The sequence below is a fragment of the Falco biarmicus genome, chromosome 2 (genome assembly GCF_023638135.1).
Source record: "Falco biarmicus isolate bFalBia1 chromosome 2, bFalBia1.pri, whole genome shotgun sequence".
In the NCBI taxonomy this organism is placed as follows: Eukaryota; Metazoa; Chordata; class Aves; order Falconiformes; family Falconidae; genus Falco; species Falco biarmicus.
Window position 1 is genome coordinate 92,255,927 of NC_079289.1, and position 23,522 is coordinate 92,279,448.

At 40.8% G+C, this 23,522-nt stretch overlaps 1 protein-coding gene across 1 annotated transcript in view; it reads right to left on the minus strand.

The window, feature by feature from the left end:
- Positions 1-1,394: 1,394 nt before the first annotated feature.
- BEND2 (BEN domain containing 2) overlaps positions 1,395-23,522 on the minus strand; it is a 33,844-nt gene continuing 11,716 nt past the window's right edge. The window contains exons 4-12 of the mRNA XM_056328201.1: positions 23,298-23,363; positions 23,038-23,112; positions 18,886-18,990; positions 16,540-17,053; positions 15,144-15,344; positions 14,041-14,162; positions 13,201-13,405; positions 11,829-12,032; positions 1,395-5,961 (exon numbers count right to left, since the gene is read on the minus strand). Of these exons, the coding sequence (XP_056184176.1) occupies positions 5,723-5,961; positions 11,829-12,032; positions 13,201-13,405; positions 14,041-14,162; positions 15,144-15,344; positions 16,540-17,053; positions 18,886-18,990; positions 23,038-23,112; positions 23,298-23,363 (1,731 nt within the window). The 3' untranslated portion in view covers positions 1,395-5,722. The remainder of the gene's footprint in view (positions 5,962-11,828; positions 12,033-13,200; positions 13,406-14,040; positions 14,163-15,143; positions 15,345-16,539; positions 17,054-18,885; positions 18,991-23,037; positions 23,113-23,297; positions 23,364-23,522) is intronic.

Consider the following 23,522-nt stretch of genomic DNA (forward strand, 5'->3'; position numbering starts at 1 on the left):
TCCTACAGAAAACCCTTTAAGGGACTGCCAGGCTCAAGGAGGCCAGTGTACGTTTGCTCTGTCCATTTTACTCACACATCAACCTACCTTCTCCAACAATGGAGAAGCAAGTGCCAAGAAATCTGCTGGAAGTTTCAAGAAGCTTATCTAACTTAAAGCAACACTGCCCAGGAGCAGAGGAGAATCTGATACAGAGAGCTTATCAGTCATTCAATAGCTACTCCAAGGACCTAAACATAAAAAAAAAACAACAACCCACCACCAAAAAAACCCACCCCAATGAACAAACAAGAAACCCCCAACCAAACCCCTACCTTATTCATTTTGTAGAGAGAAGGGAAAGGCACTCCCTTGCAATTTTTCAAACTGCTATGGAAGTGCTACATTGGAAACTGAACCATTAAGGTGCAATTCTTGTAGGAAGATTATAGGAACAAGGATCTGCTCACAAAAACGGCAAGACCCAGCACTGCAGGTCTGATGCACACAAAACCTCTGCTGAAATCCACAAATTGCAAGTGAGAACTGGAGATAGAGGTAGAATTTTGCCATGGTGTTTATTTTCATATCACTGCCAATGTCTAGGGTCAATCCTAAAAATGGAAATCAATAAAGTATCTTTCACAGTTGTATAATACACATAAAAGATATTATCTTTTTGCACAGCATAGTTATACATGCAATATATTAATATATTGTATGAAAATACTCTACGCACCACCACTCACCGGGCTACAACAGATTAATCAAGAAAACATAACATTTTACATGTCATCAGGAAACGTGCACCAGATCCTGGACGTGAAGAGTACCAGATTAGAGGGCTGTCACGCCTGATGCCAGAAGTACCACACAAACTACATGAAGTTTCATCTCAAATCCAGAGATGTCAAACGTGCATGAACAAAGTGGCCCAGCTCTACTGCGTGGAGGACAGACTCGTATTGCATTAGGGACAGGTATTAACACTACCAAGATGAAGGACAGGTGGTGACTTCTCAGTGTTCCAAATGAGCAGATTACCTTCCAGCCCAGTTTTATGCCTTGAATAAAGTCTAAGCAGAAACTGATTCCACTGTGTGAATAAGGCCTCGTCTACTAAAAATAAACCAATTTAAAGGAGTTTCTTAAAAATTTTACTCAACTTCTACCCCTTTGTGGAAACCTCCATTTCAGATAGCGCACGTAAAACTGTAACTGACAAGTAAAGTGCGAAAGAGTTCGGTGTCGTTTCCTCAACCAGTTAAGGCAGTCTAAATCTGCAAATCATCTCACCTCAATCAGAAGATCTCCTCAAAGTCCTGGTTCTTGAAAGAAGACTTAAAGAATCTTTCCAGATGAAGCTGTACCCGAATAGTAGATCCATGGTGCAAGAAACACTTCAAACACATGTATGTAGTCAAGGAACTAAATGCTAGTTTTATTTGTAAAATACTTTATTCCTAACAGCAAAATACTGTAATTTGTTTTTATAAAAGTTAGCAAAAACTGATAGTTGAAACAGAAACAGAAAACTATTTCTACTTTTATTCAATTATTGAATTCTCTTCTCAATATGGAAGCTATAGGTACGCACCACACTAAGATACTTCAGTGCCAGACAGGTCATTCAATAAATATATCATTCTTACCATTAAAATCTGTGAAGGACAGTGAAAAAGTTTCATAAAACTACTGAAAAAATATAAGCATTTTTGGCTTTCTCTGAGGTTTGGAACTAGTAATATCTGCACACAACAAAGTTCTTGACATTTACAAGAATGATTGTATAGAACAGTAACAGCAGAATTTTTTAGTAGCAAACCAGAACAACCAGATCTGCAGTACACTTTAGTTTAAAAAAAATAATAATCAGAAATTCAGCCTGTTTCTTAAATTCTACCAAAGACTTCTGCAAGGAGGTGGTAAGTGAAACTTAATAATGCCATTGCATATCCTAACTTGCAATAAGAAAGCTGATCATATACCGTATATAATAAACACTGTCTGTTTGTTATGAAAAATGTGAGAACAAGTAGCTTCACTATTTTATCCTATTGCTAACAAAAAACCCCAAACCAGGAAACCTTTGCCTTGGAGGACAGATTGAGTTAAACCTTGTTCTGCTATGTACAGAGACCTAATTTTGGAAGCCACAGTTGCATCAGCTTTCTGAGGTGAGATCGGTTTCCTGTGTCAGCCTTTCAAGAAACTTCTTTCTGTGAAAAAGCCGGACATCTGAGACTGTGCTCAGACATAATACAAGGCAAGTTCATGCACCAGTCAGCCAATACATAAACTGTGAGGACTGGGTAACTGATGCTGGAAAAACAAGTAACAGAAAGGCATGTAACCAATACTTCCTCTTTTGAAAACGGGCAGAACAAGAAAACCCAAAACCAAAAAAAACCCCCAAAACAAAGAACCCATCCAACAAAAAAAAAAAAAGCTATTAACTTCTGCAGTTACTGCTGGTGAATTTCAACTTACAAATGAAACTGAGGGGGATGTGAAATTGAATATATATAGTAATTAATCTTAACGAGTTCAACATCCATGTAATTTTATTTGGGTTTGGGTTGGGTTTTTTTTAATATATAATTCAGTGCACTATTGTGTGCTATTTGTGTGGACAGAAAGGAAACGCAGGGGCATGAATATTTGACAATAACTTCTTCCTCCAAGTGACAGAGAAGCCAACAAGGAGCTTTGCTGGACCTCATACTCACCTACAAGGGGCTTGTTCACAATGTGAAGGTCAAAAGCAGCCTTAGCCACAGTGACCATCAGATAGTAGAGTTCAGGATCCCAAGGGGAGGGAGGAGGGCAAAAACAGGCTCACAATCCTGGACTTCAGGAGAGCAGGCTTTGGTCTCCTCAAAGATCTTTTTAGAAGAGTCCTATGGGATTAGGGCCCTGGAGAGAAGACAGACCCAAGAAAGAAATCCAAAGATCACCTCCTCCTCCAAGCTCCAGAGAGATCCACCTCAACAAACAAGAATTAAGGCAAAAATGCCACGAGGCCTGTGTGGATGAAAAAGGAGGTTCTGGACAAACTCAAAGGAACCATACAAAGGGTGGAAGAAAAAACAAATAACCTGGGAGGAATGCAGTGACACTGAGCATTCAGGGATGAAGTTACGAAGGCTAAAGTCCAATTGCAATTGAATGTGGCCAGGAATGTCAAAGACAACAAGGGCTTCTATAAGTACCTAGAAGACAAATGGAAGGCCAGGGAAAATGTGGGCCCGCTGCTGAATGAGACTGAGGACCTGATGACATAAGACACAAAAAACGCTGAGGCACTTTTCAGCTGCTTTGCCTCAGCCTTCACTAACACGACTGGCCTTCAGAAATCCTAGGTCCCAGAGACGAGGGGGAAAGGCCGGAGCAAGGAAGGTATACTGGGTGAAAGAGAAGCTGGTCAGGGAACACTTAGGCAAACTGGACATACATAAGGTCTGAGGTGCACCTATGAGGGCTGAGGGAGCTGGCTGATGTCATTGCGTAGCCACTCTTGATAATCTTTGATTGATCATGGTGAATGGGAGAGGTGCCCAAAGACTGGGTGAAAGCAGATGTTATGAAGAATGGCAAGGAGGAGGACCCAGGGAACTACAGGCCAGTCAGCCTCACCTCTGTTCCTGGGGAGGTGATGCAGCAGTTATCCTGGAAAGCATTTCAGGCAGATGAAGGACAAGAAAATCATCTGTAGTAGTCTGACGATAGCCAGTATGGCTTCAGCCAGGAAGGTCATGTTTGTCCAACTTGATAAACTTCTATGATAAAATGACTAGCCTGGTAGATACAGAGAACAGTGGACTTGAGGAAGTCCTTCAGTGCTCTTTTCCATAAGTCCTCACAGACAAGCTGCTAATGTACAGGCTGAATGAACAGGCAAGTGAGGTGGACTGGAAACTGGCTGAATGGCCAGGCCCAGAAGGTGATGATCAGCAGCACAAAGTCTAGTTGGAGGCCAGTGACTAGCAGAGTATGCCAGGGGTCAGTACTGGGTCTAGTCCTGTTCAACATCCTCATTAATGATTTGGATGTTGGGAAAGAGTATACCCTGGAATGTCCTAGTGGACACTAAGTTGAACAGGAGCCAGCAACGAGCCCTTGCTACAAAGTCTAATAGTACCCTGGGCTGCATCAGGCAAAGTATTGCCAGCAGGTCGAGGGAGGTGATCCTTCTCCTCTCCTCAACACTCCTGAGGCCACCCCTGGAATGCTGGCTCCAGCTCTGGGCTCCCCAGTACAACAAAGACATGGACATACTAGTCAAGAGTCCAGCAAACGGCCATGAAAGGTGCCGAAGGGCTGGGAGCATCTCCCCTACGGAGAAAGGCTGAAAGAGCTGGAACTATTCAGGCTAGAGAAGAGAAGGCTCAAGGGGACCTCACCAGTGTATACAGATACCTGAGGGGAAGTTGCAAAGAGGACAGAGCCCAAAGGACAGAACCATGCTCTTCTGTGGTGCCCAGTGACAGGACCAGAGGCAATGGCCACAAACTGAAACACAGAAGGCTCCATCTGAACATCAAGAAACAGGTTTTTACTGTGACAGTGACTCCACATGCTGCCTAGGAAGGTTGTGGAGTCTTCATCCTTGGAGATACTCAAAAGCTGTCTGAACATGGTGGTGGTGGACAACTGGCTCTAGGTGGCCCTGTTTGTGCAAGGGGAGCGATCAGATGGCCTCCAGAGGTCCCTTCCAACCTCAACTACTCTGAATAATTGCTGCACATGTTTCACGACAGAAAGTTAAAGGCAGGATGACAAGTCTCTAGAACCCAGACAGCAAAGCAAATGTGCCTAGCCTTGATTAGGAGCTTGCGAAGGTGTACCACTGACACTGGCCTCTCTGACTGCATACCAACAGTATGGCACACGTCCGCATTTGTAACTGAAGGACCAATGACTTGAAGCTGATTGGAATTACTATTTCTCAAATCTGAATCAGGGTCCAAATCCTCTAATGAAAGCTGCAGCACATTTGCCTCTTGTAGACATCCACATCAGTGGATGAGACATCTGCCATGGGACAGCAGACCAAGCCCCTGAAGAAGTATTTTCTTTTACTTTTCACCAAGAAAAATAAGAACCAACCATTGGGCTGCTTATTCTGGATGCTTTTTTTGTAGAGCTATAATATCAGAGCAAAGAAAACATGATCAACTGTACTTACATTGTTGTTTGCCTCTTTCCTTACCCTACAACAAAGACTGCTATAGGAGGCAAAAAAAGAGAGATATAAGAAGTTAGCTAGATGCAATTCTTTTTTCCTTTCTGTATTAGATATTTTTGTTTAAAATATCCAATTGTCAAAGCAAATTTCATTCCTCACACAGAATGAGATGATTTCGCTGGCTATGAGTCTTCCTCCAAGGAGGACCATTCTTTCCTCTCCGTATTTCTATCTGCTTCTGCTGACAATGCACAGTGCATCTTTGAAAGATTAATCTGATTAGAAGAGTCAATGAATCATGAGAAGAAGGTGCTTTTAGAGGAGAGGACATTGCAAATGCTACAGGGAACAGTGGAAGTAATTTCTGAGGAGCACAAATGCTACTTATACAAGGAGTTAGGGTTCCCAAGTCTTCTGCTAACTTTGGCCTCATAAAATAATACTATTTAGTACTGCTGACAACTCAGTATAATAGGACAATTCAATGTAATAGGCTTCTACATGGGATTTATAAAAACCTGCTACATTAAGATTTGAGACAGATGTTAGAGAGCTTCAGTCTTCAAGATTGATAGTGTCACTTTCAAATGGCTTTATTACTGAAGTGGGACTCTGTGGAGGACTCTCTGCACTCGATGGTGGCACTGCCAAGACTTTCTGGTGGTTTCCAACTGCAGCCTTTTTATGGTCATGTCTGAGACTGCGGATTGTGCTGTTCATGGCAGCCACACATGCCTTCCAATCATATCCAGTTTCCTTTAGATCAAAGGATGGGTAAGTCTCTTGAAGAAAGTCTAAAAATAAACAAGTATATAACAGTGAGTTATCAGTTATTTATGCAAGTTACACACTCTTTTTGGATGTAATTAAGCCAAAACAAGTGCATGCTACCAAAACAGGACAGCAAGGCATATTACAAGGTTTGAAGAGTAAAGCCAGAGGGCAGATATTTTTTCACCCTCTTTCTCTTTAATTTGAAAATGAGTAACAAAATGTCTAAGCATAAAAATTAAATATGCAAAGAAAGCATGTAACCATGTACATCGGCTTGATCCCTTGAAGTGCTGAGTAACTTCAGCTTCTAATGTGGTCAACCAGAGCAAAGAAATCTCGGGCTCCATTTCAGAATGACCAGTATTTGGCAGGACCAAGCCCTCCTTCAAAATCTCTGACAATTATATTAATTACAATGAAACACAGCAATTCAACAGCTGTAGAGGACCAACAGTGACAGAAAAACTGCAAAAGCTTATACCTTACCATACTGCAACAAAACCAGTAAACCAATAGTTGAGTTCAGTAACAACTGGATAAATAAAGGTAAGACTAAAGCACCTTTCTCCCCTTGAACAAGTAAAATGAGTAGTTTTAAAAACGGTTGGGTTTTTTTAATTATTAAGGAGTGATTGTCCTTCTGAGCTTAGCTGAATTACATGTATCTCTAAGCAAGTCTGTAGAAGTTTTAAATACACACCAAAAAGGAATTCTCAGCTGTAATTTAAAATCGAAGGCAATACTATTTGTACTTCTCTGATTAACATCTAGATTTACCTTAGCAGAATGAAAGGTATAGCTGTTGATATTACGTCAGGTTTGTTCTTCCATTGCTAAGTAAAAAAATCTAATACAGTATCATTGTTCATGGTCGGTATTTTACCTTGTAGCTCCAAACCTGGACACCTATTTTGCCAGAAAAGCGTGGGTCTGAAGGAAGAACTTGTGCTTTTGCAGTTTACTCCGCTCCAGGGGGTTCAAGGCAGGGAGCGAGTGCAACTTAGGTTCTTTTATTCCCTGGATGCTCCTGTAATAAAACTGGGCTGACAAAGGATATACAATCTGGTGGCTGAAACAGCAGCTAGGCTCTCTTCCCCTGTATCCCTGACAGCAGATTCAAGAAAACGCTTGGCCTCAGAGCTACAGCAGAGAACAGGAATTCCTACTACCTAGGCCTACAGAGCCTTTGCACATAGCCCAGGAGACAGCTCTAAATTATGCCTTTTCTTTCACAGAAATTGACCAACTGTCGGGACTATAGTAGGGCTATGGGGGCCCCTTCCTGCTTTGCAGGATTACATTCAGGGTGCTGATGCTGCCATCCAAGCAGACTATGTTATAATGGTAAAGAAAACAGGGCCAGGGATTGCCCTCTGGCCCCAGAGTCAACTGACACGGCCTATAGCTGTAACCACAACCGAGAGGACTTTGCCTCTCATCTGCTCTGGAGCCTATGTGGTGTTCCTGCAGCCTTAAGACACACTTAATACATCTTTTGAACACTTGAGCTCAAAATGTCATGAAACAGAACGTGTACCATGTGAGCATGTGGAGACGCTTAAGCATGGCAAAGCTTACCAGCCTAGTGGGGAAGGAGTACATACCGTTTGGGAAAGCCCACTCTTACGTACCATCTTGCCATATTGGGAATGGTTTTTGGCACGGTGTGTCCCCCTCAAGCCATGCCCAGACATCACCCTGGAGTGCAAGTCCCAGCTCCATTTTATCTAGCACTCCTGCTGTATCCTCAGAGGCAACACTGCCACACCTGCAGAGCTGTTAGGCTGCGCTGTCCAGATCTTAACCACCCTTCCAACCTCCCTATACTCCAGACATGCAGGAGAAGCAGTTTCAAGATTTGTTAGGAAATGCACATTGCAAACAAGTGTGATGAATCAAAGAATATCTCAAGGTGGAAGGGACCATAAGGATCATTGAATCCAACTCCCTGCTCCTCACAGGACCACCTAGAACTAAATCATATGACTAAGATGTCCTGGTTTCAGCTGGGGTAAAGTTAATTTTCTTCTCAGTAGCTGGTACAACGTTGCGTTTTGAATTTAGTATGAGAATAATGTTGGTAACACACTGATGATTTTAGTTGTTGCTAGGTAATGCTTACACTAAGTCAAAGACTTCAGTTTCTCAGTCCCTGCCAGCCAGAGGGCTGGAGGGGCACAGGAAACTGGGAGGGGACACAGCTGGGACAGGTGACCTGAATTGGCCAGAGGGATATTCCATACCACAGAACATCATGCTCGGTATATAAACCGAGGGATGGCCTGGGGCCTGCTCATAGCTGCTCAGGGACTGGCTGGGCTTGAGTCAGCAGGTGGTGAATAACTGTATCATGCATCACTTGTGGGTTTTGTTTTCCCTTTGGGTTTAATTCCCCTCTCCTTTACATTACAATTATATATTATTTTATATCAATTATTAAATTTTGATTATCTCAACCAACAAATTTTACCTTTTTTTCCGATTCTCCTCCCCATCCTGGTGGGTGGGTGTGGGGAGGGAGCATACGGCTGCATGGTACTTAGTTGCTGGCTGGGGTTAAACCACGACATGAGTGCTGTCCAGATGAGGGTAATAGTCACATATGCAACCCTACTAACCCAGTGAGCACCATCCCACAGTGATATGGTAAGGACATAGGAGGGAGTAAAATCCTACATCAAGCCAGTGGTGTTGGGAAATGTTGAAGGCACTCCTCTATGACACTGTATGCAGCCTGGGATCCAGCCCAGTAAATAATATCCCACAAGCTAAACTTCACAATTCCTGGCAAAGTATTTTCTCTTCAGGTTTCTCATAGAAAAAAAGAACTTTTACAATGAAAATACAACAAGAACATGGAAAATTAAAGAAAAGGTGGAAAGATTACCATACAGCACAATCAAATCTTTTCAAATATGTTGAACTCTCTAAGATACTGTAATAGCCATGGAGCAAATGGGCATGAAAAACATGGCAAGCTTTCCCCCAACGTCACTGTGCTGATCATGCTTAAATCTTACCAAACAATGCCAACTTTTCTTTTGTATGATGAACCATACACCTTTTCTACCTAAAACCTGCTTCCCATCCCTCCTCACTTGCTACATAACTGTTATGCTAATTCTACTGTCACAGCTCTGCTTGCCTTATCTAGTCTTGCAGGAGGGACCAAATGAGATTGACAGAAGATTCCCTCTCAGGAAGGAGCATGGATCAGTGTTCAGAAGTCTTAATGCTGAAGTGAGAACAACAAAGAAGGCATAACATCTGCTACAACTCCAAACATAACATACCCTCTCTCTGCTTCTGGAATAGCACTTCCAAATAGAATAAATACCACCAATTTCCTGAAGACATCCTGGATTCACTTAAGCTGAGCAAACTGCAAAACTGTCCATATTCATACAGTGGAATAGGCTGTTACACATTATTTGAGAAGACGCACTTCAGTAAAGATTCGTTATTCTAATAGCTCAAACTGGTCTAGTTCAAAACGCTGCTGCAGCAGTCCTTATCCCACCCATAGTTACTAAACAACTAAATAATTTGCTGAGACCTTTTGTCTGGTGATATCCAGTCTGTACCTCTCATTTCCATTGATGCCTGCGGTCTCTCATGTTCCCACATTCAATGCTGCAAACAACTTGACTTTAGAATGAATTTACGGAGAAGACAGATAGTGGCAGGCTGCTACTACATCCCCTTGGAGCCTTCTCTTTTCCAGGCTAAATAAGCCCAGTTTCCTCGCTGGGCAGGTGCTCTAGTTCTCTGTCCCTTCAGGTGGCCCTCCAGCTTTATCAATACCTCTTTTCTTGTACTAAGGGACTCAAAATTGGATGCAGTGATCCAAATGCAAACTCACGAGTGTTAAACAGGGAGAGAATTCTTTCCCTTCATCTGCTCGCTGTGCACCTGTTAATACAGTTCCAATTTGCTGTCAAATGCAAACCTGATGAGCATGCTCCATTATCTCCAAGTCATCGATAAGGGCATTAAACATGCCAGATACCAGGGCAGACACCTGCAGTACCCCATGTGTCAGACACCCAAGCAGAGCATGGCCCACTACCCTCTGAGCACAAACAGCCATCTAGTCCTTTAACATTGTCCACCCATCCAAACCATAACATCCTAACGTGAATACCAAATATTGCCAGAGACAGTGTTGAAAAACCTTGCTAAAAAAAAAAAAATAAAGTGAAGTGACAGCCACTGCTCTCCCCTAGTCCACAAATCCAGTCATTTTAACACAAGGCAATCATGTGGGTCAAACATGATTTACCCTAGGTAAAAACATGTTGACTGTTCCCAACCACCACCACACCATCACCATCCAGAGGCCTGAGAGATCTTCATGGTGAAGGCTGAGGTAGAGGAGGCACTGAGCATTTCAGCCTAACCTGATTCTGCTGTCACTAAGGTACTTAACCCATTCAGCAACAGGCCCGCACTCTCCTTGCTCAATCTTTTATGATTAACGTAAAGGTAGAAGCTCTTCTTGCTGCCCTAGACATTCCTTGCAAGTCTCAGCCTAGCTGTGCTATGACTTTCCTGACACTGTTCCAACACATCCAGGCAAAGCTGCTGTCCTGGCTTCTGCTGGGATAGAGTCCAGTTGCTTCCTAGTAGCTGGTGTAGTGCTGTGTTTCGGATTTAGGATGAGAATAATGTCGGTAACTCCCTGGTGTTTTAGTTAGTGTAAACACTGCTTAGAAACAGGTCAAGACTTTTCAGTTTTTCACATCAACTCACCGCACCAGCGAGTAGGCTGGAGGGCACAAGAAGCTGGGAGGAGACACAGCCAGGACAACTGACTCAAACTGGCCAAAGGGATATTCCATACCATATGACATCATGCTGAGTATATAAACTAGGAGGAAAGCTGACTGGAGGCTGCTGCTTGGGAACTGACTGGGCATCAGTTGGCAGACAGTAAGCAACTGCATTGTGCATCACTTGTTTTGCATTTTCTAATTCTTTTATCATTACTATTATTTTCCTTTCTGTTTCTGTCCTATTAAACTGTCTTTATCACAACCCACAAACTTAACTCCCTGCCCTGCTCCCTTCCCCCCCCGCCCCAATTCTCTCCCTGATGTCACTACAGGATGGGGAGCGAGCAAGTGCTGTGTGGTGTTCAGCTACCTACCAGGTCAAACCGCTTCAGTTGCTAAATTCTGCTTCATAAGCCGTTCTTGCTTCCAATCTCTACATAATGCTGGAGCTCAGTTATGGATTCCCTGCTTAGCCAAACTTCTCTCCCAACTCTACCAGTTCTCCTCAGTGTCAGGATGGACCTTCTCATGCTTGCAGAATGCTGTCCTTAAAGACCAGCCACTTCCATGAGCTTCTCTTCTCTTCAGAGCTCTCTCTCGCAAGCTCCCATCTATGAGTTTCCTCATCTGCTCTCCTAAGCTACTGTACTCTCAGACCTTTTCAACTCTAGTCAGGATCTTGAAGTCCATTATTTCAGTCTCTACAAGCGATATTGCCACTGATTATCACACCCTAACCCTTTTTGTGAAGGGTGCCACAACCTGCTGTGCATTACCTCTGGCTGACCTACCCAGCCTCTGTATCGAGAAATTATCTCAGACATCCTCTGGGACTGCTTCCACCTTCCACTGCATTGCCCTTTCAAGCAGATGCCATGGAGACTCTTATTTCCTCATATGAAACAGGTTTGTGATCTGGAGACTTCCTTGAGTTGCTTAAATATAATTTCATCTACTTTCTCTCAGCTTGTTCCACTGCTTGCATTAATACCCGGTCAGAACAGTTTCACAGACTTATTTCTTAAGCTTCGTCGTTTGTTGATAGGATAGAACTTTTATCACTCTTGTTAATTTCCACGCATTACCATCTGAACAGAGATTTTCTTACTTACCTCTGAGAGCATTAATTCTGTTGCAGTCCAGTGGGCTCATGCCACGCTCAAGATTGCCATATACATTGCTTTTTACCAGCACATCTTCCGTGAACATATGGCGAATTAGGTAGCGAGCCGACAACTCTGGCCGAGACTTCCCCTTAGCTATATAAATGACTGAGAATGGCAACTGAACGTTGCGCCACGGACTCCCAATGAGTTCTAAAAATGACATCAGAAAGAGAGAGATTTTATTTATCCAATACCAACCATGCTTCAAAGTGGCTGTATCACACTAAAAGTAGGACACAAGAAGTTCTCCCTGAAACTACTGTACTTGCTTGGAAAGACCAGAGCAAACCCATAACCCTACAGCTAATACTAAAATGCAACATATTGCAGACAAATGTCCCAAGTAGCCAAAACCCCCTGTTTTACAACAATGTAACAGCACTTCTGATGGGCTTTCAACAGTGCTAGCAACCTAAGCTGCATTATTAAGGATTGCTAAATTGTTTCCATCCCAGGTGAAAAGATGCTGCTATTCCAGTTACTTATGTAAATAAAAATTGTGCTGTTTTAACAGTGCTTAAATTTTGTAAGTGGAAACTAAAAAACATTCACTCTGTTTTCCAACTACTTCAACCTGACTCCACTGCAAACATTAAAATAAAAAATACCAAAATTAGTAAATTGGGAGGTCTGTTGGATCAGACTAACAAATCCTGGATACAGGAACAGATCTGATTGAACCCCAATGTGATTCTAATCAAATAATTTATTTCCAAGGGCAACTAACCTCAGCTCATTTTCTTTGAAGTTCTATAGAGGCATCACATGCTGTACATGGAATTTTTTCCAATGCATTTGTATACTGTGCATTTTTATTAAAAAAAGGTATAAAGGCTGCTTTAAGATTTTTATTGCCCTAAATCGTCAGTTTTACAGAAAGGTGTGCTTTTCTGAAATTGCAGTACCATTCAATTTCTATTCTGAGCTGGCTTACTCCACTAAGGTAGAATATCTACCAAATTAAAAAAAAAAAACCCAAACAGAACTGCAGGGCAACTGTGAAACAGTATTTGAAAAATAATTATTCAGAGAAACTGTACAGAATCTTAGAGCAGAACATTCCGGCTTTACAGTGGATATGCATTATGGGACATTGCTAGATGCAAACACACGTTCTGTTAGCCAGATAATGTTCTCGTTTGCTCCCATGAAGAGTTACTATATACACACACATCAAGTGACTGCCTTAAGAGGAAGGGTCACATAGTTCAGCAAATCCCTTTACTACACAATTTCACCTACAGTAGCACCTTCTGCCTCTCCTTGACCATTTAAAGTGTAATACACATATCCAGAAGATGAAAATTTCTTAGTTTACCCATAGGTTCAAAAGACTGTGGTTTCTTGCCCGAAAATGCGTAGGAAGTTTCTGGGAACTTATCAAATCCTGAATTCTGCCATGTGTCAGTCATGGAGCTGGTCATTTTTTGAGAACTGCCTTCACTATCTTCATTATAATTTAAATCTGCACAATGAGATGTATCTGGAGCATCAGCCACTTTCTCTTTCTCTTCAGCTGTCTCCTGAAACATTAAATGAGGTTAGCACATGCACTGGGAGAAACCTATCAGCTTTCTAATTAGCATTCCAGTTAATTTCCCATTTAGTATAAATTAAGATTCCAGATATTTACAATATAGTTACTCCTGAATTTCAATCATGAAAACCACAGGTGAAACAGATACTAAATATTCACAGATCTGCACAAATCTTTTTAGAAGCAGAGGTAAATGGAGCTACAGGTGCTTTGGGAGTGATGTTTCAGTCAATATAAAGTCGAAATACATGGCTGGATATATCTGAAGGGAAGCCTGTGAAAACAGTGCTAGCAGCTACATGTTTAAGCTTGCAATCAAAATTGACACGACTTCTGTGCAACATTTGCAGTGCTTTCCTTTTAGTACCCTATGCTTATACATCTCTTAACTGAATGCTGGACACAGAAGCAGGAAGAGGCAGAGCAAAATAAAGGACTGTGCTTCCAGTATTCCCCATATGGCACTAGTGCTGCAGTCAGCAGGCCTACACTGAGCAACGGGAAGACAGAACCCAAGGTATTTCCAATTAAAGCACTCATATTATGAGCAGTTCAAATAATTAATTTGGGAAAGAAGCATAAACTTTGTACTTAATGAATTATCACCTTGAGACAACTTACCGGGTTTGGTTTTGTTCCAGAGCGTAAATAGCGGATCATAGCATTGACATGTGTGATACAGGTTTTCCAGTGTCTTCCATTCTCTCTCAAATCATACCTTGGAAAGCTAATTGCAAGAAATTCTGTGTATAAAACAGAAATTTTTTTAGGCTTTCTGAGAAAAAGTGGTAGTTAGAAGTATTCTAATTTAGGAAGAGAGGCCTAAATCCATTACCGTTCTCCATTTAGAACCTTCAGATTTGCAGCTTTAATTAAAAGAGACAGTAAACAGGTTTCGAAGCTAAGCAGTGCTACAATTTAAGTTGTGCAGTGACACTTTTTTGAGGTGCTATGAACAATGCTTTTATTATTAAGCATTTTCTGGTAGAATTAGGGGAAGGGTGTGATTTATCATACTAACTTTAACAAAAACAAAATCAAACCCCACAAACCCAACAGAAGCCCCACAAAAAACTGAGACACAGTAATGCTGATGCTGCAACTACTTCACATGGCTTAAATAATCTCTGGCCTTTTAAACAGGAAGAAGGAGATGTGTAAGTTCACACATATGTGCCATGGGATCTGTAAATGGCATTGACATTTTAAAAAAAATGCTTTCCCCATTTCACCATTTCTCAAACAAACAAGAAAAGTGAACTTAAGAGAAAGAGAAGACTATGTAAGAAACAGGAGTTAATGTTCATTCCAAGTAAACCATGGCCATAAAAAAAAAACACCAAACAACAACTCACAAACAAATCAAACTGAACCAAACAACAGCAACCAAAAAAACCACAAAACCCATGCCACACACAAATACAAAGTAAGTTCTAGTGAAAAATTTAGAAACAGTCAGCATGACCGATGAACATGAAGTACACAAAACTAGAAGAAATCAGAATTGTTTTATTCACATTGAAGAAAAATGAACACAGAGTTACAAAGCAGGGATTTCAAAACAAAAAGACACGGCAGAGCAGAGCACATACACTACCGCATTTATCAGTTCACCAGCTGCTAGACAATGATTGGCAGAAACATACAGAAAAGGAGTCCTTTTAAGTTAAAAACTTTGTTAAGTATTAAAGAAGTAAATCTGTGCATTTTGAAAGGTTGCATACCTCTTATTGCAGCAATTTTGTTTGGATCCAGTGTTCTGCGCCCTTGTGCACTTACTCCCATAACGCTACGCACTAACGTTTCCTTGGGGAACATGACATTAACTAAGTAGCGTGCTGCATACTTTGGTTTACTCTTTTGCCGAGCCTTCATCAAATAGTTCCCAGGAATTGTAACATTTCTTGTTGGGTCACCAACAAACTCTTTTGAAAAACAAAAACATTTAAAGAAAAATAAGTAAAAAAAGCCAAGCAAGTTGCTAAAAAATTCGTTTCCAAATTCTTTCTCTTGACCTCTATGGTACTCTTGGTATGTGTTCTCTACTACAGCTAATTCTACTATGCATTACTTATTTTTGCTCTCACAAAAGCAGCTTTAACTTGGTAACAGAAATATCTTTTTGTTTCATGTTAACTACCAACATAACTAACTGAAATAGGAACACCCAAGAAAAGACATTAGACCTGCAAGAATATAAATGTTCGCACTGGCCTATCTTACACACATGCAGATACCATTTATGTTTTCAAGACAATGACCCATGAAGAACAGTATATTCACACATAGTACTGGTAACTTACACACTTTTTACAGATTCATAGGTATGTATTTAAGTATTTCACCTACTATTTGCACAGCATTTCAGCTGTATGAACTTATTTTTTAGACCAAATGCAACCAAACCCTCATAGCTAAGCCTTCCACATAACTCAGGACATTAATACTTTAGAAAGTAATGCATTATTTTTTAAAACATGGTGCCATTTTATCTGTGCTTGCGTATTATAATGCAATGATCTATGGAGTTCTTAATTTTGTGTGGAATTAAGTATTTTGAAAGAAACCAAGTAACGGAGAATCTGAGAATACAAAGCATTTTTCACAGATAAAATCCTCCACAAGAAGGAAACAGGTATTTCCCTCACACAATCAGGTAAGTTGCCTTCTTAAATGCAACACATGTATACCAGCATAAGCCTCACTTAGCTTTACCGTAATCAGACTCTTTTGTCTTTTTAAACATATGCATAGCATGTATACCTTACCTGTGACATGTACACAGGTTAAAAATTGGTTACATCAAGTGTATCAAGAGAGAAAGAGGGCCTAGTCTTAAAAGAACCCAAAGCACTGTAAATCAAAAGGCCTGTGGTACTCTATACAGTTGCATACACACTGCAGATGTTTTCAAGTCATCCCTGTCATGTTAAACACTCCTATGACCTTTGTTTCAAGAGTTTGAAACAGTATTCCACTACAGAAACGCTTGTAAGGCAGCCAGTTAGTCTCCTTTATTTTTTGCTAAATAATGATAAAGAGATTTCTTTAGGCATATTTTTTATACTAGCAGCATTTTTTTAGCCTTCCTTTCCAAGTATTTATTACAAAGGAACTCACCAAAGCTAGGATTGATGCAGACTGAAGAAGACGGTAGTTCTTTACTAACATTCACACTCCCATGTGCATTTTTGTAGTTCACCACAGCAGCATTATTTCCCAATCTGGTCTCAGATGGTGCTGGCATTGATGATGATGCCACTGGTGAAGATGCAGTGGTGACAGTACTTTCCATGACGCTGGCTAGAAGATTTGGTTGCGGAGAAAGGTCAGGTATCCTGTTTGTTCCTGTGTATGATGAATGCAACGAACATGCAGAAACTATAGTGGGGAGTGGTGGGCTCTGCCTATGAACAGGCTGCTGTGATTCAAGCTGAAGACTCTGCTGAACATGTTTTACTGTGGAATCGACATGAACATGGCCATTTTGTAAAGCAACTTTTATGACTGGGCTATGCCTTCCCTGGCATGGTGAAGGAAGATGAACACTTGATTCGCCTTCCACGGATTTTTGTACTCTTATTTTTCCTTGGGGCAAATGACTGGAACTTCTGTACATAAATCCAACTGGTTTCTGCAAATGTGATTCAGAAAACAATGAAAAGGTTAAATTAGACATTGCTGCTTTTTTTTTTTTTTTTTAAATTGCAAACCAGGAAGACTAGATTTTAGTCATTTTGCTGTTGGCAACAGAATCTTCATTGAAGTAGTCACTATCAATAAGCCAGTGCTATTACTTTTTAGCCTTCCCTCTACTTTCTTTTATTCTCACTTGTAGTTCCCACACTAAGAGCTTATCAGATCAGCTTCCACGTTTCTCAAGTTTTTTCCACCCAGGGTGTTGACACAATTGTTTTCTAAAAAGCCAGAGAAAGATATAATAAGAAAGGCAGCTTTGTCAAGGCTCTTTAAAAAAGCTCTCTAAAAAAAATAATAGGCAAGATAAAAATTTAAATTTGTCAGCCATTGACCCAATCTGCTGAATTCTCAAGGGATGTCTCCACTGCCATGATACCTTTCTTTTAAACAAGAAAAAAACCAATTTGCTCTCTCCTGACTGCATCTTCATTCTTTAGTTGCAAGCTGAAAACATTAAACATTCACATCTCGTCTACAACTGAAGATTCCAAAGAGACTAAGACAGATAAAACTGAGAGATGGGCTACACTTCCCACCACCTGGAGTACTTTTATTAAGAAACACATGCACCCTAAAGCATTCATTCTGGTTCAAAAGACAAGTCACAGAGCAGGAGCTACCAAATGTAGCTGACGCATGGGTTTGGGTTGGGTTTTTTGTCTGTTTGCTTTGTTTTTCCTCTTTGTGTTTTATTTTGGTTGGGTTTTTGTTTGTTTGTTTACAGAAATCTGATTGTTTTCCACCTTTTTAAACTTCAAAAATCTGTGACCTGAAGAAAGGCTTATGTGCCTGAAAGCTTGTCCTTTTCTCCATCTATGGAAGCTGATCTGGTAAAAAAAAATAGTATCTTTACCACCACCCTTTCTTTATATACTTAGCCCATCACAGATAACAACAATAATATAGCTATTAAAAAATATACATCATTCCTGATGGCTTTAAAGACAAAGTGCTAGCAGAACCTAAGGAAATGGTTGGCAGATTGTATTTGCTAAAATATAGTATCCTATCGATAACTGACAAGCACAAGAATGTCATTGTTTTTATCCATCCCTAGAGCAAACGACCTTACTGATGTCTTGAACACCTCTACCACATTAAAAGCTCCACGGTACTGTTCACAAAAAAAGGTCATAATGGATTTTACAACCTTCTTTGACAATCATCTGTTATGTTTCCCTTTCGAAGATCACTGTTAAAAGTACCAATATTCTGTCTCCTTAGTTAACACTGGATTGACCACACAGGAACAAAATGGGTAGTAGCATGTACTCAATATCAAACCTCCTTAAAAATTTTGAAAAAGAGGTAGTTTATTAAAAAAATACAATTCTATACTGTAATGGATGTGACAACACTGTAAAAATCAGTCTGTCAATTGAACCAGCCTGTGTGAGTGATGCATAAACTCTTTTCTAACTGCAAAAACCAGCTGGACAGTACCCCACATCTTGTAAAGCAGCAACACCAAGATACCCAAAGTTAAAGACATAACCTGCATAATTCAGTTTCTATTTGTGTTGGAATGAACAGAAATATCACAGCACCCTGACTGATGGGGGCCACTACCATTCTGTGACCACTGATCAATAACAACACAGGAGACTGAAACTGGAGTATAGTAAAAAATCCAGAATAATTTAATTGAAATGGATTTTAAGTCTACTAATTTTAATCTCAATGAAAGGAGAGGGTTTTTTATAAATAAGCATCAGAGGAAATGAGAGATTAAAGGAAAAATAAGTGTCTTGGGTCTTCAGTACTCACAGGTTTGAGCAACAGTGGCTTTACACGAGTATGCTCCATTTCTGAGACCTTCTGATGAAGCAGGTCAAATTTTTTATCCAATTTCTGAATGGCATCATACATGGCCTGACAACAAATGCAAGAGTGAAAACAGTATTGTTTCATAAGAACTTTCTCGATTGCTTCAGATTTAAATTGGGTTAACAGCAAAATTCCCTCCCTAAAAGTGGGTAAGATCTGTAGATAAATCTATACATTCTATAAGCATATTAAATATCAACTTAGATACAAAATGCAAATAACAATGGTAAATATCACAGTAAAAAGAATTCTCAGAGAGGCTTACTCTTGTGACTTTAATGTGGCTGGCACTTAAAGGCTGTTATTCCTGCTTCCAACAGATGTTTTATTCTTACCTATTTGGTCTGTTTTATTTTACATTGAAAAGCTACTGACAAGCTCTAAGGCAGGTTAGGTATTATGATGTACTATTTTAAGTCATAGTAAGTTTCCAAGTACACAGGTAAAAGGCTTATAGGCAGCCACTGAAATACCAATATCTCTATCACCAATGGGAAATATATTTAGAAAAATACTATTTGTAAAGTAAAAGTCCCAACTGGAATTGAATGTTGTCAGGACTGTCAAAACCAAGAAGGGCTTCTGTAACTACACAGGTGACAAAAGCAAGACCAGGGAAAATGTAGGCCCACTGCTGAATGAGATGGGGGACACAGTAAAGGCTGAGGGATTCAACGCCACCTTTGCCTCAGTCTTTATTAGCAAGACTGGTGTTTCAGAATCCCAGGTCCCAGAGACCAGGGGAAAGGTTGGAGTAATGAATAATACACTGGGTGGAAAAGAGTCTGGTGAGGGAACACTTAAGCAAACTGGACAAGTGGCCTGATGGGCTGCTCCTACAAGTGCTGAGGGAGCTGGCTGATGTCATTGTGAGACCAGTCCTGATAACCTTTGATTGATCATGACGAATGGGAGAAGTGCCCAAAAGCTGGATGAAAGCAGATGTTATTCTCATCCTGAAGGAGGCCAAGAACAACCCAGGGAACTTCAGGCCAGTCAGCCTCAGCTCACCTCCATCCCTGAGAAGGTGATGAGGCAGCTATCCTGGAAACCACCTCCGCATACATGAATGACAAGAACACCACCAGGAGTAGTCACAGGATGACTTCACCAAGGGGAACTCATGACTGACCAACCTGGTAACTTTCTACAATTAATTGACTAGCCTGGTAGATGAGAGCAGAACAGTGGATATTGTCTACCTGCATTTGAGGAAGGCCTTTGACACTGTCTCCCATAAGACCCTCACAGACATGCTGCTCATGTACAGACTGGATGAGCAGTGAGGTGGATTGGAAACTGGATGAATGGCCAGACCCATAGCAGTGATCAGCAGCCCAAAGTCTAGATGAAGGCCAGTAACTAGTGGAGCACCCCAGGGGTCAATACTGGGTCCATTCCTGTTTAATATCTTCATTAATGATCTATATGATGGGCAGAGCATATCCTGAGCAAGTCTGCAGAAGACCAGCAGGAGTGGCTCATACACCAGAGGGTCATGCTGCCATCCAGAGGGACGTCAATAGACAGGAGAAATGGGCTGACAGGAACCTCATGTAGTTCAACAAGGAAAAGTGTAAAGCCCTGCACCTGGGGAGGAACAACTCCAAGCACCAATATATGCTGGGGGTACCCAGCTGGAAAGCAGCTTGGCAGAAAAGGACCTGGGCTGACCTGGTGGTTACTAAGGTGAATGTGAGCCAGCAATGAGCCCTTGCCACAAAAGGTGGCTAATAGTACCCTGGGCTGCATCAGGCAAAGTATTGCCAGCAGGTCGAGGGAGGTGATCCTTCTCCTCTCCTCAGCACTCCTGAGGCCACCCCTGGAATGCTGGCTCCAGCTCTGGGCTCCCCAGTACAACAAAGACATGGACATACTAGACAGCGTCCAGCAAAGGACCATGAAGGGCTGAAGGGCTGGGAGCATCTCCCCTACGGAGAAAGACTGAGGGAGCTGGGAGTGTTCAAGCTGGACAGGAGAAAACTCAAGGATGAATCTCACCAATGTATATAAATACCTGAAAGGAGGATGCACAGAGGACAAAGCCAGGTTCTTTTCAGAGATGCTCAGTGGCAGGATCAGAGACAATGGCCACAAACTGAAACACAGGAGGTTCCCGCTGAACATCAGGAGACCCTTTTCCACTGTGAAGGTGACTGAGCTCTGGCACAGGTTGCCCAGGGAGGTTGTAAAGACTCCCTTCTTGGAGATACTCAAAAGCAATCAGGACATGGTCCTGGGCAACTGGCTCTAGGTGGCCCTATTTGACTATGGGGATTAGACAAGATGACTTCCAGAGGTTCCTTCCAATCTCAACTATCCTGCGATTCTGTGAAAATGAGGTATAAGTGACGTATGGAAAAATCAACTCAGCCATGCCTTTCAGAACAAACGTGGCATTGAAATCAATTGCACCCACATTTTTAAAACCATAGAACAAAAGAGAAAGAATCTGAAAAAACCTACTTATTTTATTGGAAGTGTCTGATCTTCAGTCAATCCCCAAAGTCAAGTTTTCCTTCAGATCTTAAAAAGTCATGTTGCCTTACTAAAACAATCAGGTACAAACTTTTAAAAACTATTTTTGTAAAGGCCCACATTTTCAGACATAAAAGCCACATAAATCAAAGCACTCAAAGTCCATCATTTATTACTATAAGTTACCGCGCAATACAGAAAGTTCTTTCCTCAGTGTTTCCAGGATTCAGCAACTCAGCAATTGAGACATACACTTTGTGCCATAACAGTATAAAGGAATTAGGTAACAGATTATTATAGTATTGAGAGGACACTGCCAGCTTGAAAGTACATAATCAGGCGCATGCAATCACCTATTACTGCAAAAAACACACAAGGCCTAGAAGTGTTCAAGGCCAGGCTGGATGGGGCTTTGAACAACCTGGTCTAGTGGAAGGTGTCCCTGCCCGTGGCAGGGGGCATGGAACTAGGTGATCTTTAAAGTCCCTTGTAACCCAAACCATTCCATGATTACTGTACGAGTTACAAGGAGGAAATGCATCTTTAACTATAGCAATTTCTTTTGTTGATCTACAGCAGAACTAGACAGAGAAATTTTTAAAAATAGATATGGCTCTGAAAAAAAAATTGCTAGACGGATTTTTAGTAGATAGAATTTTAAATTATCTTTGATTTTAATAAAACCAACAGTTAGGTTCCAATAAGATAGCCATCTTTTTTAAAAAATACATACCCTTTGATAAAAGAATCTATACATTTTCCCAAAATTTTGAAATATCTCAAGTAAGCGCTACAAGACCTTAGATCAGTGTGGACACTACAGGCATTGCTAAAAGGCTTCATGGAGCCCCAGGGCAGATTTACTGGGAGGAGGCGATAACAGTGGGGTGAAGGAGATGGAAGGGGGCTAGTAGGCAGCAAAAGAGGCTATAGCTTCCTACTAGTGCTACTTGCTACAGCACACATTCCCAGACTAGCGGCAAGAATGTTAGTCACACAATCTTAGCCAATTTTCTTCCACAGCATTGCTGAATATATGCTTAAGGAGACTTACAAGACATTAATACCTGGCTACAAGCTACTCACAAATTATCCTCCCTAAAGCATGGCCTGAATGTCTTTCATTCTATAGAGTACTGTGACTCCAGAGTCACATATGCACTTACCTGAATAAATACAGGATGCTTTTAATTTTCAGTGCAGTTGTTTTCAATCTTGCCAGCTACTTCTTCAGAACTCAAAAGGAAAGAACTCGCCAAAACAACACTACCAGGATGTTGGCACACTTTTGCAAGGCTCATGTACTCTCAAAAGCTGGGTGCGTATGACAGTCAGATTCTTCCCATTGCTGTGAAGCCCCTCCCAAAAAATCACTAAACTTCACATTTTGTATTAAAGCTTAATATTTGAGAAGTATTCTTGCCAGACAGCATGAAAATTTCAGAAAATATTAAGTAGAATATTATTTTTTCATTAAAAATATTGAAGTTGGCAACTAACAAATAGAACTGGAACGGATTAAATCATAGGTCATTAAATATAGAATGCAAATCTTCCTGAAATTTAACTGAAATTTTTAAAATACCATTTCAGAGATAAAGAAAAAAAAAATACCTGGCAATAACTGAGGACCTCCGTAAGAGTCTTCTGCTGATCTCCAGCATAGGAAGCTTCAGATAAAATACTCCCCTTTTACATTAAAATAATAATAATTAAAAAAAAGTGTAAGCTAATAATATATAAACAATCTTAGGATACCACATTAAACCAATAAATCCCAACTTCAAACCTCATGTGTCATTTAAGTCTGCCCCAAAACATGCACCCCAAAAGCAGCTTTTCAAAGTCAGTGAAACAAAAGAAAATTAACTTACACATTCATAGTCCGGTTCATACTCATAAATGACACTGTCTTCATATTCTCCTTCCCCGGTTCTCATCTGGAAGATAACATAAAGAACTTTTAATATTTTGAATAATGAAAGAATTAAATATATAAACTACAGGGAGAACCTGCTAGGAATCCAACCTGGGCACTTTCACTTGTAGTTGCATTCCCTCCCCTGGTTAGAAAAGGGCCCAAGAAATTGAGACGTAAC